This window comes from Oryzias latipes, chromosome 4 (genome assembly GCF_002234675.1).
Source record: "Oryzias latipes chromosome 4, ASM223467v1".
Taxonomy (NCBI): domain Eukaryota; kingdom Metazoa; phylum Chordata; class Actinopteri; order Beloniformes; family Adrianichthyidae; genus Oryzias; species Oryzias latipes.
The window spans coordinates 2,884,889-2,903,815 of NC_019862.2; the positions used below are offsets into that span (position 1 = coordinate 2,884,889).

General features: G+C 44.0%; 1 protein-coding gene across 1 annotated transcript; it reads right to left on the bottom strand.

The window, feature by feature from the left end:
* Positions 1–161: 161 nt before the first annotated feature.
* Positions 162–16,697, bottom strand: espnl (espin like). The gene is made up of 9 exons (XM_011473702.3): positions 15,733–16,697; positions 15,471–15,653; positions 15,245–15,376; positions 6,227–6,361; positions 6,020–6,143; positions 5,768–5,940; positions 5,522–5,686; positions 3,076–4,010; positions 162–948 (listed from the first exon to the last, which is right to left on the bottom strand). Exons 1-9 carry the CDS (start codon positions 15,943–15,945, stop codon positions 417–419), a joined length of 2,592 nt encoding a protein of 863 aa, XP_011472004.1. The 5' UTR covers positions 15,946–16,697; the 3' UTR covers positions 162–416.
* Positions 16,698–18,927: the final 2,230 nt, after the last annotated feature.

Here is an 18,927-nt window from a genome sequence, read left to right on the forward strand (position 1 = left end):
GAAGACTGAAATTCCATTGCTGGGATCAAAACCAATCATCAACCAACTTCTTCATATCTGCCATCTTAAAATGTGCCACCTAGATCCGAGGATTTGTTGGAAACCACTGGTGTTAAAAGAATAAAAGGATGTTTTGCAAATAATAATTAGGAAACAATTTCTGAAACTTCTGAAATGTTCTTTTAATGTATAAACAGATCGAATTCAATTATACAAAATTGTATTTATTAAAATAAAAAAAAATCAGAAAATATGAGAAAAGCAAAGTAAACCAGGTGACGCATGTGGTCAACCTTTGATGCCAACACACAGCACAGCTGTTGAAGTGGGCACAACTCAAATTAAGCTCTAAAAAGTACCGAAGATTGATATCAAGTCCAAAATCCCCACAACTTTCATGTACACAAAAAAGGTGACTATTCAAAATCGAAAATTTCTGCCTCTTTCTCTTTCCAAAAAGCAAAGCTCCGATCAATATATTGACAAATTTCATCGTTGCTGAAACTGGAAAGGTCAGTTCCACCATGGAGCGCGTTCTCGTCAGGCGTAGGTGTCTGAACGATGACTTTAGGAACCCGTCGGACCTCCGGGAGGCTTTGCTTGGCCGGTTCTTCGCTGCATTTAGATTGACCCGCAGAGTTTTCAAAGAACTTTGCTTTAATGTCCTCAAAGCCATCCTTCCACTCGCGGTTCGCTGCCTCGATGTCCTGAATGACAGCCTTATGGAAGTCCCTCACTGTCTCCCAGGGAAACTTGCCCACCCGATCGAAAACTTCAAAACACAGCAGGTGCCTCATTTTGCGCTCATCTACCGGCAGGTCCAACTCCAGGATGTGGAAGTAGCCAAGCATGAAAAGATCCAGAGTCAGGCTGTCGTAGTCCACAGGCACGCCTTCCAGACGAGGTAAGAACTGCTCCGGGGAGAAGACCACTTTCTGCCGGTGGAGCCTGTGGACAACAAACACTACAACATTAGACACATTACAAATGTTTGGATTCCTTTTGGTCTCTTTCGTTTTGGTTCTCCATGTTGTTTTTGTGTCAGTTGGCTGTGCATCTTCTGGGTGGAGCCCTCTGTCAGGGGGACGACATTACAAGAAAAATCTGAAGATGCTGCATTATGAGAGAGCTTTGTGCTCCAAAAGTAGTGCTACCCAACCTCCACAGGTACTCCCACAATTCTCTGGTGGACTCCTCTGTTTTCCCACCAGGAAAAGGCTGCATCCTCTTTTGGGGCTTGTGAGGTGTAGGTTTCCATGGAGACGACACAGCTGCCTGCACTTGAGTTATTATTTTACTATTTAAGGAGCTTAGTTCCCAGGACTTTCTACATGTCTGTTGCTTTGTTTCTACAGCTTCTTCCACATTAGTTACATTTATTTATATTAAACTTTGCTTCTACGTTCAGGTTTGCCTCCTGAAACTCCTTACGCCCGTGCTTCCTCTTGCGGCTTGAAGAAATGGCGAAGCTGTCAAAACTTCCAACGTTCAAAAAGCCTAAAAAAAGAAAATCCTGTGTTTCTCTCAGGCAAAAGCTGGATTATCGTCAGGTTTTGGAAATAAATCTCAAGCTAAATTCCCATGTGACACGTGTTCAAGAACACACTACACGCATGTTCTTAAACACACCCATGGTATTCACACTGGGGAAGCAGGGAGGGGCTTCTTCTTCTGTTTACTAGATAGATAGATAGATAGATGACTTTATTAATCCCACAATGGGGAAATTTCATTTATCTGTGGCAGCAACACGACATTCAGAAATAATCTATATAATATAACATCAATAAAGGACATCACAAATTACATTTATATTAGATAATTAAAAATATTACTAAAATTATTATGAAAAATTATTATCAAAAATGAGATTCTTATTAAATAAAGAAATAAATATTAAATAAATACAGCTGCAAAAGTGTAAAAAACATGCGGTCTGCAAAACATGTAAACTGTAAAAAAACATTACAAATTTTTCAAAATACAGAAATAACTAATGAAGTTCACACCAAGAACAAAAACAAACAACTGTTCAGGAACAAAAAACAATTAAAAATTGAAAAACAACAACTACAACAAAAGTAAATGAATCAATGACTAAACAGAAAAACACCCTAGTAGCACATGTCTGCTACCTACAGTTGGAAGAGGCTTGTTGCGAAATGTCAAAATGGTGCAAATCTCGCTCCAGGTTTTTTCTTCCACAGCTTTATTCCAACATATGAAAGACTTGGTGTCATAGAAGTCCAGTCGGGGACAAAACGCAATTCTTAATTTCTCCTACATGCTAAATTTTCAAACGATTGGCACTTCCGTGAATAAAAAGGGACACCATTAAAATCGGAGTCCCTGATTGGTCAAAGTTCAACCTGGGTTAACCTGGGTCAATGTTTGTTCTATGACTGTGCATTTTGTATGTAGCCTGAAAACGGTCAGAGAAACGTACTTAGTGAAACGTTAACGTGAGAGTTTACAACGCAGAAGCCCCAAAGGCACATTAACACTCGTTTACATAGTTTACATCGGAAGTGGCCATTTGGATGTGTTTTGTCGAGGCTGGTGTGACCGTCGGTTCAGAGCACAGCTTTCCATTTCTTGGTTTTTATCTGGTCCCTTTAAACAGGAGCAGGCAACGAGGGCTGCATCCCTGCTTGCTTTCCAACATACCCTGCTTTGCCTCCTTCTAACTGACTGGATACACCTGATCCAGGTCATCAGCAATGAGTAGGGCACAGATATCTGGAGATCATGCAGACTCAACGGCCCTTCAGACCCGTAGCTGCCCACCCCTGCCCGATATATACTAAAAGGTAAGTCTGTGAGACTGAAGGCCGACTCACCACTGATCCTCGGCCGGGGGCGGTTCAGTTACAGTATCAAACCCGGTGAAGTGATCACCTTTGAGCGCGAAATTCCAAAATTAGAAAACCGCCATGTTCCACCGACCCATGACCATTCTTAGGAGATTACAAGGGTGATTCCATTTGACACCATTTTTCAAAAAACAGCAGAAGTTAATTTAATGGCTTGAGCTTTGCAGAAGTTGTTTACAGCTCAGTATCTGCATGGACTCACCTGCGGATCTGCCTGGATGGCACACTAGAGATCATTTTCCTCCAGTTTCCCATCATCTTGTTGACAGCACTCCTCTGCTTAAAGAAGTGTCCCAGGGTACTGTTCATCATCTTGGACTGGGCGCGGCTGTCTGTGCCGTCCACACGACCAGAGGAAGAGTCGTCGGCCATCTCCGGGTTTCCTGTGCTCATCTTCGTCTCCTCTGCATCCCTGCTCTTCAGTGTCACCGCGTAGGCAGATTTCTTCCAGTGGCCTAAAAACAGAACAACAATCCGCTCCTTCCTGAGGCTGGTGGTTTCCTGAACATCTACAACGCTGTCATCACAGCTGATGCCTGAGTCACTGTGCTGGTTCGGTTCTGAGACCGTCTTGAACCCTTTGGAGAGATCGTCTGACTCTGCTCCCTCACGTTCCTCTGCATATTCTAACACGGATGAGTTCTGCAATTCAAAGTTTGACTTTAGAGTCCTCACAGACACTCCAAATTGCTGGATTTCCTCCTCAATGCTCTCCCTGCGCACTCTGGTGGAAAACTGTCTGTCTGGCGCCTGAGAGAACACCGTTATGAGCTCGGTGTTGGGCATCTTGCAGTAGGGCTGGTCTGTCAGGTTGGTCATGAGCAGCGACATGCTCTTCACGATACCAGAGATCCGGCCACACCACACAGGCAGGGGAACCTGACTCTTGAAGTTCCTGAACTGCGTGTTGACGGTGATATTGACGATAGGGGCCGGCAGGATGTGCCTGAGCTCCTCTGCCAGCCGAGCCAGCTCCAGCTCATAGCCTTCACAGTTCCTCTGCATGGAGACGTTGGCAATCTGCTCTTCCAGGTAGATGAGGTCATCCTCTGTCAGCAGCTCACCAAACGGACCCAGGATGGCATTGTGGGCTTGGGAGTACCTCCAGCTGACTTTGACATATCTGTTCCCATTTTCCTGTAAAAGAGGGACCAATCAGCAGGCAGAGAAAAAGACTCGCCATCCTTTTCATGGACAAACATGCAGCACTGCTTCAACATGTGTACTTACACAGTAAAAGAGAAATTTAACTCCATTCAAAACCTCTAAAACATCTGAATTATTCCAAACACGTCCAAACCTTTTGCACACTTGGAAACGCCTTAAGACGTCAGAAAATTGGCGCTCTTCTTATTTAATCTGCTAAGATTCAATTCACACTGGAAGCACAGAACCCTACACAACCACAAGGCATGATCCAATGATCCAACACATCTACTACTAATAAAAATGCATACTGACAGAATCGCATTTTTAAATAACTTCACAAAAACCTTTAGTGTGTCAGGTCACTGAAGATGATCCAGTACAGCAGGACTCCCCAAATCCAGGCCTCAAGGGTCCTTCATGTTTTCCATCCAACCTGTCATTGAAGCTCCTTATTGACTAAACACACCTGATCCAGGTAATCAGCAGTAAATAAGGCGGGGTTCCTGGATTTGAGGACTACAGCTTCAAAAAGAGAATGTGTCCCTTTTGTCGGGGTGGATAAAGGTGGAGTTTGATGCTGTCTACGGATCACTGTGTTTGAGTTTCATTCCATCATCCTTTTCTATTTTAGATTGGAAATGTCTTGAATGAGATGGGCAAAGTACTCCCCCTCGTCTGATGAATCTGTTATCTTTTGGTCCCTAGATATTTTCTGCTACTTGTACAAATGGTGTGGAGTTCCTGTATTTTTTATTTTATTTTAAAGTAAGTACTTTATTCAGTAAAAATGTACCTAATTTGGATTTCTTTTGTTGGATTTCTTTCAAAATTCTGTTCTGTTTCTACATGTCAGATAGTGTAGCAACATTATAGGGAAACTTAATCCCTTCCTCAGAAGTTAGCTTCTGCTTTGTTTGTTGCTGTTGGAATATCTGACCTCATTTTATGGAAAAGGTTGCTGTTTGTTTATATTTGAAGTTTTCTGGATTGTAAATTCTGATACGTCAGTAAACTGAAATGAGTCCTACTCATTTTTACCTTCTTACACCCTTTGCTTTCCTTCTCGCTCCATGACACATCCTTGTTTGGTAGTGTGGTTGGATCACATGCAGCACACATTCAGCACAACACTGTTTGAATGTCACTGTGGCTGCTTTACTCTGAAGCTGGATAAATATTTGAAAATTTTGTGGGGAGAAATTTGGGTTCCAAAATGACGATGGTTGGACCTTTGGTTTATTTAAAACTGATGGAATATCAATAAATACATTGATGGAAAAATATGGTAATTTAGTGTGTTCCCTACAGTCAACTGACTGACTTGTTTCCAATCCAAACACATGAAATATCAGAAGTAGCTGATTCTTGAATTTGGCCTCATTTATATCCTATCTGATCAGAAGAAAAGCACATTTTCAAAGATGTCCTCATAGATTTGTCTCAACAGATGAGCATGATTCAAAGCCGATCTTCAACTGTACCATGTGCTAAAACGGTACCTTCCTCCTTTGGTCTTCCTCATCCAGTAGCCTGGCCTGCAGCTGCCTCACCATGACCTGCCTCTTCCACTCAGCGATGGGAAGGCCCCTCTCGTCGTGCGTGGGCACCAGATAGTCAATGTCTGACAGGTTGGCCTCCTCCGTTGGTAGAACCACCATCTTGTTCTGCAGACAGGTCCAAGTTATCTGCTTTGTTATCTAAGCAACTGCAGCACAAACAAAGTGCAGCTGGAGTTGCAGACGCACAGCTTGTCCCGTGAAGACTCCTGACATCCCGGAGTCTTTCAGAGACTTGATGGACTTCATGTCACCGAGCAGTTTCTTTTCAGCCAGGACGTCTGTGTTTGGAAACTGGGCTTCGTCAGCAGAAACGCCCTGTTTGCCCCTGGCTGTCTTGTACTGATGGAAACCTTTAATAACTGCAACAGCATTCAAAGGTGGAAAACATCCAGATTTACAAATCTGGCCTTTTGTAATTAACATCGTACTGTGCCCCACCAGATGTTACTGCTTGAACTTCCTTGATTCTTCGGACTGCACGCCTCCCGAGCTGAGCAGGTGAGGATGAAGATGGAGAAAGCTGGGGGTACCTTTCCTGTGGAGACTCCTCACACTCAGGTTTCTGATTTGGACAAAAGGATTTTTCAACTCAGTTATTATACTAAGAAACAAAAACAAAAAAAACAACACCAACTATCTTCCGACCTTTAAACTGTCCATGAGTGTGTCCCTGCTGGCCTTACTCAGGCTGCAGTAGTAGTCTTCCTCACTATGTGGCACAGAAGGCTTGGCCTCCACCTCCTCTGGAGCGTCTCTCTCGATGCGTCTCTCTGAGGAGGTCTGCAGTGGGAGATAACGATGAAGATTGACCTTCATTCTGCCGTTTACCTGTACATCACCTCAGTGAGTAAATGCAACATCTGCTGTCATTTTCCACTTATATTTGGATGGAAAATTCACATTTTGAACAGGGTTTTTTTTATAGAAGGATTTTTTTTAAACATATACCGGGCCGTTTCTGCATCTTAACTCTTCCTTTAGCAGAAACTAAAGTTTTCCCGATATCTATTTTTTAATTCACTTATTCAATGTCACATTTCAAAACAGTATTGCAAACATGAACAGCTCAAAATCAGTGTAAGAGTTCTTCATGATGCTAAGTCTGACACGATGTGACAACCGGTTCCACTAACAACAGTCATGGAAGTGAATGCAGGTAAATAAAACTGCTTCTCTGATCAGACTGACAGGTGTGTTGGCCTACAGATGGCAGCAGACTCTGTAGTGAACATTTTGTGTCAGGTCAGCCTTTGGTAACAGATTTGTATTGTCATAACACTTGTGCTATAGGCACTTTAACATTGGGAGTTGGGTCATCTAGACCCACTAGACAGTGCGCTGAACCTGTTTTTCTTCAATGATTTGTGATCTTCACTGGTGTCCATGGATTACATGAAATCCTCTTCTCCTTTTTCCACCTTTGACATGGTAGGGAGAACACGTCAATGTAAGGGAGGGGTCATAGGATAGCACAAGGGTTAAAAGTGATCCATGTTCAGGGATGGGTACTGTTTGGGTTTTATTCGGTACCGGTGCCAATCCGTTACTGTTAAAAGGGTGCCGGCTGAAACCAGGGCTTTTTTTGTGATTTTGATTAGCGATGAAGACAAAAAAGAGAAAAATGAAGAGAATGAAGAGAAAAACACAAACTATTGCCAAACCTGCACATGTGAGGAATCAGCATCACAGGATCCTGCAGAGCCTGAATGTATCTGAGTCGCTTGTTTCTGTGTCAGTCTCACCTGAACCATGTGGAGGATTATTATTGCTATATTAACCCTTGTGCTGTCTTAGATGACCCCACCCTTCCATTGACGTGTTCTCCCTACCATGACAAAGGTGGATAAAAGTGGAAAGATTTCATGTAATCCATGGACACCAGTGAAGATCACAAATCATTGAAAAAAAAGGTTCAGAGCACTGTCTAGTGGGTCTAGATGACCCAACTCCCAATGTTAAAGTGCCTAGGATAGCACAAGGGTTAATGCTATTGTTGCTCACTGCATGAGTGAATGTTTTTTGTATGTTGGCAATATACAAGAATACATCTAAATAATGTCATTTTTGACAGAATGTAAATGTTTACAGAGACCCAGATGGGTGACTTGCTTCATCAGATTTGTATTTTTCCAGCCCTTCTATGATCCATGTTTTTTATTAACTGTTATTTTCCTCACTGAAGGACATTAATCACAGGATACAAAAGGAAAAAGCCTTGTAAGAATTATTTGTGCCTTCAGCATAAACCTTGTTCCAGTCCTGATGTATTAGTTGAGCTTTTAAAGCTTCAACTGTTCTGGTTTTATGGGTATCTGTTTTATCTGACTTTAATTTGCTCAAATTTAGAATGACAAAGACGGTTGTGATGATGTCTAATGTGTAATAAAGCACTTTTCATTTTCTAAATCTGTTATATTACCAAAAATATTACCAATAACAGAGGCACTTTCCCTTGGTATCTCATTTCATTTAGTAACAAAAGGAGGAAGCAAACTGCAAGTGAAGATGTTATTCATAAACTCCACAGATTTATGTGACTCCAAACAAATCTATGTAAAAGTCAAAAGATTATCAAGTTTAGGATAAAATCAGACATTTCTCCTGTTAAATGGGATCAAATGTGATCCTAGAGGACTTTTTTTTATTATCTTCCTTTTCTATCTTAATAGTTACACACTCCATCAACCGTCAGATTCATGAACTGCTATGACATCATATGTAATGTCATCATTATTTTACTGAGGTTCCTGTTGGGACTTCTATGTATTGACTAAATCTTCAGTCAGTTCCTCGATGTCGTCTGCTGAATAGTTTAGGTTCTCACACAGAAATCTGTCAGGATCCACGTCTTCTTGCTCATATTCCTTTGGGAGGCTGAACGTTTTAATTTTGCTTGTTCTATTTATTTATTAAAGCCAAATGAGCATCAAAAACAATAAAAATAAACCAATTTATTAGAGCTGGGTGATATGGCCTAAAATAAAATATCACATAGTTTTCATTCCAAATTCGATGTTTGATTTTAATTATTTTTTTCTCCCTGCTTTTATGTTCTTCAACAAAAGTTACAAATGATGGAATATATTTAACAAACATTTTTTTATTTGAAAATTTCCTCTGGAAATTGGCTCCAACACAAAGCTGTAAAAATGTCTGCAGATCAATGCAGCAGATATTTTTACAGCTTGTATAAAATCTCAGATTTTGGCAGTTGAAACCCGCACAATGAACTGGCATTTTGCAAAAACTGTGATCACATGCATGCACTGCAGCAGTGACTTGACCTCACCAAGATGGCGGTGCTCTCGTCCCATGAGGAACCACGTGATGTCTCCTCTAGCGATAGAACTCATTGGGATTTACCCCCCAATCCAACCCTTTTATGCCGAGTGTCAAGCAGGGAAGCATTGGGACCCATTTTTAGAGTCTTTGGTAGGATTCGGCCTGGATTTAAAGTCATAACCTTCCAGTCACAGAGCAGACACTCTACCACAAGGCCACTGAGCTGGTATTTAGCTGGCATTAAGCATCGTAGCATTTAGCATCGTAGCATCAGTGTGCAACGACATCACTGTCTCTAAGTCTCCAAATCATTTCATTAAACGTTCTGTTGCTGCTGGAAGTCCAACGTTTATCCTCCAGTTATTTCTGGATTCTGGTAAAAATTCTCACATGTTTTGCTGCTTCATCAGTTTAAAATAAACCTACATGGAGGTGATTAGTGATTATGCGCTAGTGTTTTTTTCCTCAGTCTCTCAGAAGTAGCTCCTCCTTTGCTTGCTGCTGTTTTCACATCTGCGCTTTGCGAGAAACTGGCGGACTGACTTTACTCCAAGAAACGAAAGCCCCAGAGAGCAGAGAGCTGGGAAGATAAAATCGCGATTTTCCCAAAAATAAATCATCTAAAACAACAAAACAAATGAATCAATTTAATCGATTAACCGCTCAGTCTTATAAACCATTAAAACAAGCCATTGCATCACGTTGCATTTATATTGATCCAAGTCTGTTGTTTTCCCTTAAAGTACTGTTTGGCCCGTTCTGAAGTCCATTTGGTTTAATCCTCACTTTACGGTTCTTTGTCCACCGTCTGGGGTTTGTGTGATCTTTCTCATGAGGTGTTTATTTACATCAGCCCCTGAGCCTCTTGATTTCTTTGTTTGTTCAGCTTAGTGTTTAGAATTAGAGAATCTCACACCTTTTGTTAGAAAGTAGTTTGGTCTCTGGGGAGTCGTGTGACAGGCTGCCTCATTTCTGCTGTCCAACTAAACATCTTTACTATTAAAGGGGATCTTCTTCGTCTTTTTCACCCGTTCCAGTCCTGGCCTAGGCTCCAAACCAGTTATGACCAAGTCATTCATTCTAGTGAATAGTTCCAGGTTATCCACTCTGTTGTGAAGACCTCCTTGTCTGGTCCTTTTCTTGGATCGCCATCTTCAGCTGACATACTTCCTCATTTAAGGCCATCCATTTTCTTTTTTCTTTTTTTTAACAACAAAAGGACTTGACCAAAATAGGATCTGAAAATAGGTGGGATGATGGTTTTTCTGGGAAGTATTTGCTGGATTGTCAGAACAAAGAAACCCCGTGTATCACGAAAGCAGACATATTGGAAATATCTGATGAGCAGCTTCAACAGAATCCCATCGGCTGCAGAGTCGAGGGTCATCTCGATCGTCCTCCTGCTTCTAAAGGAGTCAGGAACGACGAGTTCATTCCTCCATCTGTACCAGAGGTATAGAGAAAAGCTTGGCTCCACTCCCGTTTAGTATCACTCAAGTAGAGATAAGACGTCTCATCAAATTAGCCACTAAAACCAAAGTAAAAAGAATGACTCCAGCACTGATTATCAGTATGAAGGTCATGTCTGATTTACTATTTGGATGAGTTAACTCACAGGAACAAAGCAAAAGGAAATTATTTTTTTACACAGGTTATAAAATAAAAATATTATTAAAATGAAAACCCCTTTTATTTGACTGTTTCTGGTAACAAACCATGTGGAATAAATGGTCAAAATGAAGCATCAAATATAAGGGATGCTACAGGTGAGAGCTACAGCTCAACTCCACTCAGGTAAGGTTTAATCAGGTGAAGTACCATTTTTAAAGACTTACAGAAGATCATACAAACAAGTAAACCCTGCTTCTGATTTACTAACTGAACCTTTGAGATTCAGAAGCTTAAAAAATGAAGAAAAATCCAAATGCAAAGTAAAACGAAAGCAAAAGGCTGACTGCAACTCTAAAAAAAAGATCAAACTAATCAATTACAAAATGATAACAGTATACGATAATATGTGTAAACGTGTTTAAAGAAGTATGGATGGATGGAAATGGAAGAATAGTGAAAGCAGGGTTGGAATTGTAAAAAATAAGCTCAGATTTGCTTTTTCCCCCCAGACTTTAGACCTCCAAATGCCACAAGTCAATTCTTTAGCTCATATAGAGCATTCAAAGGCCTGAAGACGTCCTCCACGGCTCAACGAAGCAGCAGAAGTGCAGGAGGCAGCGAGCACGCTCGAATGGTGGCAGCAGCTCCAGAGGATGCAGGATATATGGAAACGTTTAGGCTCCGTTTAATGAATGAGCGTCGTCCTAATGCACTCCATATCAAATTCAGCTCTCTAGGGACATGATTAGTAACTAAAAACATCAAAGCCGGACTTAATATGCTGCTGTATGCAGTTGTGCTTTATGTCCATGAGGTGGTCCATGCTATTTTCTCTCACACAGCACTTTGATGTGGAGCAACATGAACTATGCCGTAACACTGCTCAGGCGGAGCAAGAAACTTCCCAGAAGTTGTGCAATCCACAAACAGATAAACAAGAAGAGAGCTGGGAAAAGGATCTGGCTCCGATGTGACCCTTCTCACAACAGTTCAATGTCCTGAAAGCTGCAGTGTGCTGCATCAGACTCACTGGCAGGAGAGCATTTGGTTTTCATCAGCACCAGTGGGCTCGCAGTGACTGATACTCTAACCCTGGCTTTGGCTTGGAGCCACTCGTCCCGCGCTGAAGAGCTCAATCGCTGCAGATTAACAGTCAAGAGTTTAAGAACAATCCTTCACTGCTGTCCCTTTGGCCCGCAGACAGCGGCACCAACCTCTGGTCCCACCCGGCTTGAGTCCTGAGAGGGCATTACAGAACAGAGTGTGCACTTTCAAACATGCCTGCTGATCCTTCTCTCTGGAGTCGATCACAAAAATAACCTGCCTCCACAAGAAAGGCTCCCCACAGGGGGCGAAGGCTGTGGAGTAAATCCAAGTTCACTCACGTGACGCTCAGCTTTCCTGCAAGCCCAACGTCTGACAACCACAGTTTTGCCTACACCGTTTCAGACGTGACACTCGGAAAAGGAAAACTCTACAAGAGTCAACAACGAGACACAGCCATGTGTCTTAGTCACCCCTGACCGTAAGAGGCAATCACTGGATAGAAAGTAGTTCCAACTTTGCAAAAACCTTTGCCAGCTACTGTTACTTCAGCAGAACTTTTTAATGTCTTGCAAGAATCCTTAGTTTGAAACCGATTTAGAGAAAAGGCAGGACACGCTCACACAAAACAAGCTCGAACAACCAACAGCAGTTGGCGGCATCCGATAGCACAGATAGGGATCGGCCTGGAACGTCTCACCTTCAACTCCCACCGCAACACGACTTGACCGACACTCCCACGGTGTATCCAGGTCCTCCAAGACCGAGAATGAGCCCCTACCTGATCTACCTGGGGTTGAACTCCACCTAGAGCATCTCTACCACTGGCTGTGAGGCTGCTGGGTGATAAAGTATAAACTCAGAATGGAGAAGCTTTTAATAATTCATTGAAAGGATAGGATGGCCGGTAATGTCACTAATGCACGGACAAACTAATGGTCGTGTCGCAGCATAAAGGAAGTATCAATGGAAGACTGGAAAATAGACACTTTATCCACGAATGCTTTGTTCCAACGGGATCTCGGAAGAGACACCTCTGACTGATGATCTCAGCTTCCTGAATAGATGTTAGCCTCTGCTGCTGACCGATGAATCATCCGGCAAATAAAGAGTTCGACAGGAAACCGAAGTAACACGTGAAAACACATCAATCTTTAAAGTTATTACCTAAAAGTGGATAAAGAAAGTAAATAAGACCTGCAGGACCTGAGAACAGCCACCTTTCAGGCTTTAAAACCAGCTTTCTTTCAGTACATTCTGACCATTGAAGAACTTTTGTTGTGTAAATACAAGTGTAGTTTTTAGATCCTCATTTCCCTCTTTACACCCACCAGATCCAATGTAAAGACGTGATTGTGCCCCCAGACTGTTCTGTCTCCAGCCGTGTTTTCCTCTGATGGCAAATACTTTTGACCAGAATACATACTGTAATTTAATTGGACAAGCGAATCAGAATAAAGATGAGAAAACAAAACAAAGCAGGACCTCCTTTATTGTCTAACAAGGTCTTATTCAACATTAACACACTACCCTGAAGACTCTTGTTTGTTATTGAAACCATTAGAACCCAGAAGATTTGTTTCTTCTGTTCTGGCACACAAAGCTCAGACAGGGTTCCTCCTTTTCAAACGCTGCTCTAACAATCTGCAGCAATCGACAATCTTACAGTCATGACAATGTCCAAAAAAACAACACTGAGCTCCAACACATTTTCTGGGATTCTGCCCCACTTGTAAACCGTTATAACCGTGTTCCTCATTGAAAAAATGATTTCTGCTTCAGTTTTGCAAGAATCTAGACAAATAATCAGGTCTGTTGTTTCTTTAACATTTATTCAACCCCTATAGAGTGTAAAACTCCGGCTTGTTATGGTTTTGTGTTTTCCAGCATTCAAACATCTGTACATCGTTTCCTTAAATCAGACATTCGGACTTTTCTACCCGCAGCAGGCACGTCCAAAGTCCAGCCATGGGGCTAAATGCGGCCCACGTTCAAATCTCCATCGGCCCGCAGGCTCCTGCCACAAAATAGAATCATATGCAGCCCCCAGCACTTTCTAAGATCTGTGTGTACCAGTTCCTGATTGTGACTCGCTAAATTACATTCTGGCCGTTGTAAATGGGTGAGAGTTAGGGTTTGAGGTATCCCATTGCAAAAAAAATGCAATAGAATTTATATTAAATGGTTCGTTTCTATTTGTTATTTATGTATTTTGTTATTAAGTCATTAATATTTATTATTGAACTTTATTACAAGGGTTTAAAGAATGCAGGTCTATTGATTGAACTTCACGCTTTCATCTTACCAAATCTGCCCCTCTTTGCAGCAGGTTTGGCCCCCCCCCCTGACCTGCGGCCCTGCCGTCTGCCCTCTGAACGTGTTCCGAGTGTGTGTGAGGAAGCTGATGTTTGTCTGGCTGCAGCCTCTGCTGCGCTGTGAGATGAGGGTTGACAGCCTGGTCCCGTATGACCTCTCGGTGAGTGACCCCTCGGGCAGAGGCCATCCGAGTCCGCTCAGCCCAACCGCTTGGAAATGAGATGATCTGACCGACACGACAACCTGTGACCTGCACCGCACCACACAAACACGAACCACCCGCAGAAATGTAATTAAGACACGTCTGTTACGCAGAAATTAGAAGGATTCAATTCTGCTTTGACTGTACAGGTGAGGACTTTGATGAGTAACACGACACGCTTGTGCATTAACCACCAACGCTGCACATATTTCAGAGGCGACAGCCGTTGCACTTCCACTTACTGGAAGAAAGAACATGACACACGCACAATCAAACATGTTTGAAGCCATGACATCCTGCTCTCCCAGTCCTCAGAGGGGTAGGGTTGCTGGTTCCAGGCATCACAACAGTGAAAATGCTGAAACTCAAGCCTGAGGATCCCATAACAGGCTCAGCGCCTCGTCCCTCCACCCGAGCTGCAGGGGGGGGTAACTGATAGGCCTTTAGCTGGTGGCGGCCTTGGCCAGGTCTGACGCCGCAGCGGCCCCTGCACTAATTAGCTCCATTGTTGGGCGGATCATTTCTGAAGGTGCGGAGCCACGCCTCACTGCTTCACCATCAGCAGCTCTTCGTAGATGAGCGCTGCCCTTCCCTGCTGACTTATTCATGCCAGTGTGGGCCCACAGCTGTGATTGGTCCACATCCCAGGTGGAGAGCAGAGCAGGAGTGACGCTGAATGCTTCAGCCAAGCGGAGAAACTACCATCAACCCCAAAAGCTGAAACTCTGCTGCTGATTGTAATGCAAATATGCATCTATTTGGGAAAAAAACAAACCACAGATCTCCTCTCTTGTTAAGGTGTTACAGCTAAAATATTCATCGCTTTAAGGAGCTCCGGGATTCCTACACAAAGAAGCTAATCTCAGAGAGTCCTCTGTGGAAAACTGAGAGGGAAGCATCTCCTCCACAACTCACGCCATCACCAGGAGTGACGCCTTATTAACCACAGGAGCCTTCATCCTCTGTTTCACTTTGAGAGCGGTGCAATCAGGCTGAGTGGAAGTAAGCAGCTCAACAAAGCTGCAGGCTTGAACTGACCAGAACATACGCAACAAATCCAGAAAATGAGTCACCGAGTTTCCCAGACCCTCCAGATGTTTGCTGTTGACGCTCCTCGTCTGTGTTTTGAGTTTTCCATGGAGGCAAACAGCCGGTGAGGAGTCAGGAAGGACAGGACACGCAGAGGAAACGTGCACAAGAGGGCTTACGGTTCTCTCAATGCCACGCAGATATCTGGCACATTTGGAGTGTCCGTTGTACTCTGCCAGGTCTGCTGCTGTGAACCCGTCGATGTCTTTATCTGCAGGGTTAGCTCCGTTGACGAGCAGGACTTTACAGCACTGAGAGGTCAGAGAGGAAGACGAGGATGAGAGGAAGACAGAATGTGTCCCAGAACAACATTTCATGAAAGGTTTTTGAAGATAAAAAGTCAACCTCCAGCTCTCCATTCTCTGCAGCATCATGAAGAGGGGTGCCCCCCCAGTAGTCCTCCATGACCTTTGAACCCATGCACAGCAGCTTGTCCAAAATGCAGCAGTGCCCCCTGCTGGCAGCAAAGTGCAACGCAGTTGCTCCTTCTCCGTCCTGGCAAGACAAGCCGACATCAGTGCAGGTCGCCTGTCAGGAGAGTACAGGAAGCCAGCATGAGGGAAGCCATTTATGCAGAGCGTGCATAAATCTGTGCCTCTGCACTGACCAGCCACTCCACCACAGCCTGGTGACCCATGTGAGCAGCGGCGTGCAAACAGGTCATCCCATCGCGGGCTCTCAGGTGGACATCAGCACCAAATTCTTTGATGAGACACTCCACTACATGAAGGTGCCCTTCCTGACAGGCCAGGTACAGAGGGGTGGCACCAGTCCTGGTCTGATGGTCCAGTGTCCTGTGTCCAGAGAGCAGCAGCATCATGTTTTAGACTGTCAGCCTTTGAACTGCCCAAAAAACTAAAACCAATTGAAAGTTCCTCATCATACTCTGAAAAAAAAGATGTACCTCCACTTTCCATTATGCAGACCCACTGGTCAAGAGTGGTTCACCGTACATTACTGTTACAGTTCAGGAGAATGTGGACTCTGTTGGCTGGGCTGGGATTTGAACCTGTGACCAAATGATCATGTAACTGCAGAACCAAGGGAGCTCCTGTTTTACGTGACAGCAGGTCTGTCTGCTGCTGAGACAAGGAGCAACTCATAACAGTCTGCACAGCCCTGCTCCTGATGTCTCTGCGGCATTTCCAATCAAAGTCTGGGGAAAAGTCCCACTAATGAGACTTATCAAAGCAGCCAGTCCTTCAGGTGAAACGCCGTCTGTTGGTCTGTGTGAAGAACTGCAGGGAACCACAAAGAGGCTTTTCCCTCCAAGAAGGCAGTCTCGCTAAAAGAGGCTCACAAAGTCAAAGAAACATGTTTGCTCCTAAAATCTGTAAGGATTTCAATAAATATTTGAGAAAAATATCAGACCACATGGGAAAGAAAGGTTCACATTTCTCTGATGGTTATTACTATTTGATAAATACTTTTACCTTCTTCAACTTTTTCATCCCCTTTGTTCATGTGATATTTCACGTTTCATTTTACGCTTGGTAACCAGATTTTAACAAAGCCAAAATGTAAAAATGCAAGCAGGAATACATGTTTTTAAAAGCCCATCTTTTTAATTTGGCTTTTAGCTAATTGTAATATTGTTATATTTGTTTTATTTAATGCTAACTTTACTCTGGATCATTAATATCTCATTTTAATGCTGAAGTGTTTCATTGCTTTTATTACTATTTTTTACTTTGGATCATTATTTTATTTCCAAAGCTTCCTCAGCTGAATCCTGTACCTCTTGGTTTGTTCCGCTGCTGCAGCTCTACATGGGGGTCTGCATGGGGGGGCGTCCTCAGCTATTGACGTTTGCACCAAACACTTTTTCTGTGCTCAGCCTATTTCCCAAAGCCATCAGTAAAAAGGGGGGAGGGGGGTTGTATGTAGCTATTGAGGGGGGGCTCTAATCTTTCAACTAATTTGCTTGGATTATATTATTTATCTTGGTGAACAGCACTTTGTGTTACCAAGTATAAAAACTGTGATGTAAATAATGATTGAATGAGAACCCCTCCCACATTATATTGTTGTTTAGGGGAATAAATTGTCAGAGGGGAGGGGGTAAGAGGGGCGTTAAAAATATACGAGCAAAAACTCAACTCTCTAACTCAATGGAGTCGTTTCAAAGTTTCAAACCACATAACCAAATGCTGTATAATAATTTGACAAGATAAAGAGTTATATATGAACACCAGTAAATTACAGAAAGTATAAATCTTAGGCATTTATATACAACTCAGATCAATCCCAGGTAATAGACATTTGAGTAGTTTTATTTCTCCATCCAGTTGCTAATGGGCAACAGTACAATCCTACCAAACCAGGACAGTGAACTCACCCCGGTGCCCCCTGGAGGAGCAGTTTTAAGGAGGTTAGATCCCCATTGGCAGCAGCATAATGAGCAGGCACGGCTCCACAGTGGGTCTCCACACGGGCTCCTTCTCCTCCCACTGAGAGCAACCACCGGATCACGTCCACACGGCCAAATCGAGCCGCCAGGTGAAGAGCCGTGGCGCCGGCCGCATCCCGCTCCTGGAAACATTACACACACCTGCTGAGGAGGACGCAGACATGTCTGAGCTCCAATAGGAGTCCTCGCACATAATGCCACGGGGTTGTCTTTTTTTTAAGTTGCAACAGAAATTCCTGAAAACAACATGGAGAAATGACTTTGCTGCACAAAAAGAGGAATTGAGGTGAAAAAAAGATTCAGCAAGAAGATACAGCAGATCAAGTGAGTAAGAGGAAATGATTCTGTGGTCAACCTTCACTCAGCGTCTGACTGTCAGGACAGAACTCAGGGCTGGACTCACATGCAGAGTTTAGAGCTTCTATTCTCAGGAAAAGGCTTTGGCTGTGGAGCGGGATAAGACCAAACACACTGGCATGGGACAGAGGGAGACCCTTTGAGTCTAAATTCCTTCACTTCTCACTAAAAAGTGCATTTTACAATGCATTTTCAACTTACCCCCTTCCTTATATAACCTCATATTAGGGTGAGGGGGTGGGGGGTCTAGCCTGCGATGCGCCTTGGGGGGGGGCTACTTGGGAGTGGCCCCCCTCCTATGGTTGCCGTATGGAGTGGGCCCCCCCTCTTTCGGTTTTATTTGCACCTTAGACATGTAGGGTCCTTGGTAGGGGGGGTGCTTGGACATCACTGCAAGCAAGCAGCAGATGTCCTCCTGGCACCCTACCCGCCAATTTTAACCGCACCTTAGACATTTAGGGCCCCTTGGTGTGGAGGGTGAGGGGACATCACTGTGAGTAATCAGGAGATGTCCCCTTAGTGCCCTACTCGCCAATTTTAACTGCACCCCCCTTAGTACACACACCCCTCCCCCTTCAATATATACATTCAAACATAAACACACACACATGCACACAAACACCCTCTCAAACACCCATACACGCACACACATTTTACAAGGAAGGTGGGACCTGGGTCCATCTGTCCCCTACCCCTTCCCTGGTGGGGGGTGTGGGCCCCTTGGCGATGGCGGCCGTGTCCCTTGGGTGCCGGCTCCCTGGGCCCGGCGGTGCTCTCTCCGCACGGTGGGGGGGTTCATATTACACCTGAGCCGGGGGTGTTCGTGTCCCTGGGGGGTGGGTCCTGGTCCTTGCCCCTGGGCGCTGGGCCCCGCCAAACTTCCAACATGGCCGAGCCTGGTCGGGCCATATTTATAACATCCCTTGTGGGCCGCCCTTTTTTCCCCGGGGTTCCCCCCTCCTGGGCGGGGGCGGCGGGCCCCTGCCTTGCTCCTACCTGGACCAACCGTGGGCCGGGTGGGTGGCTGCCTGGAGT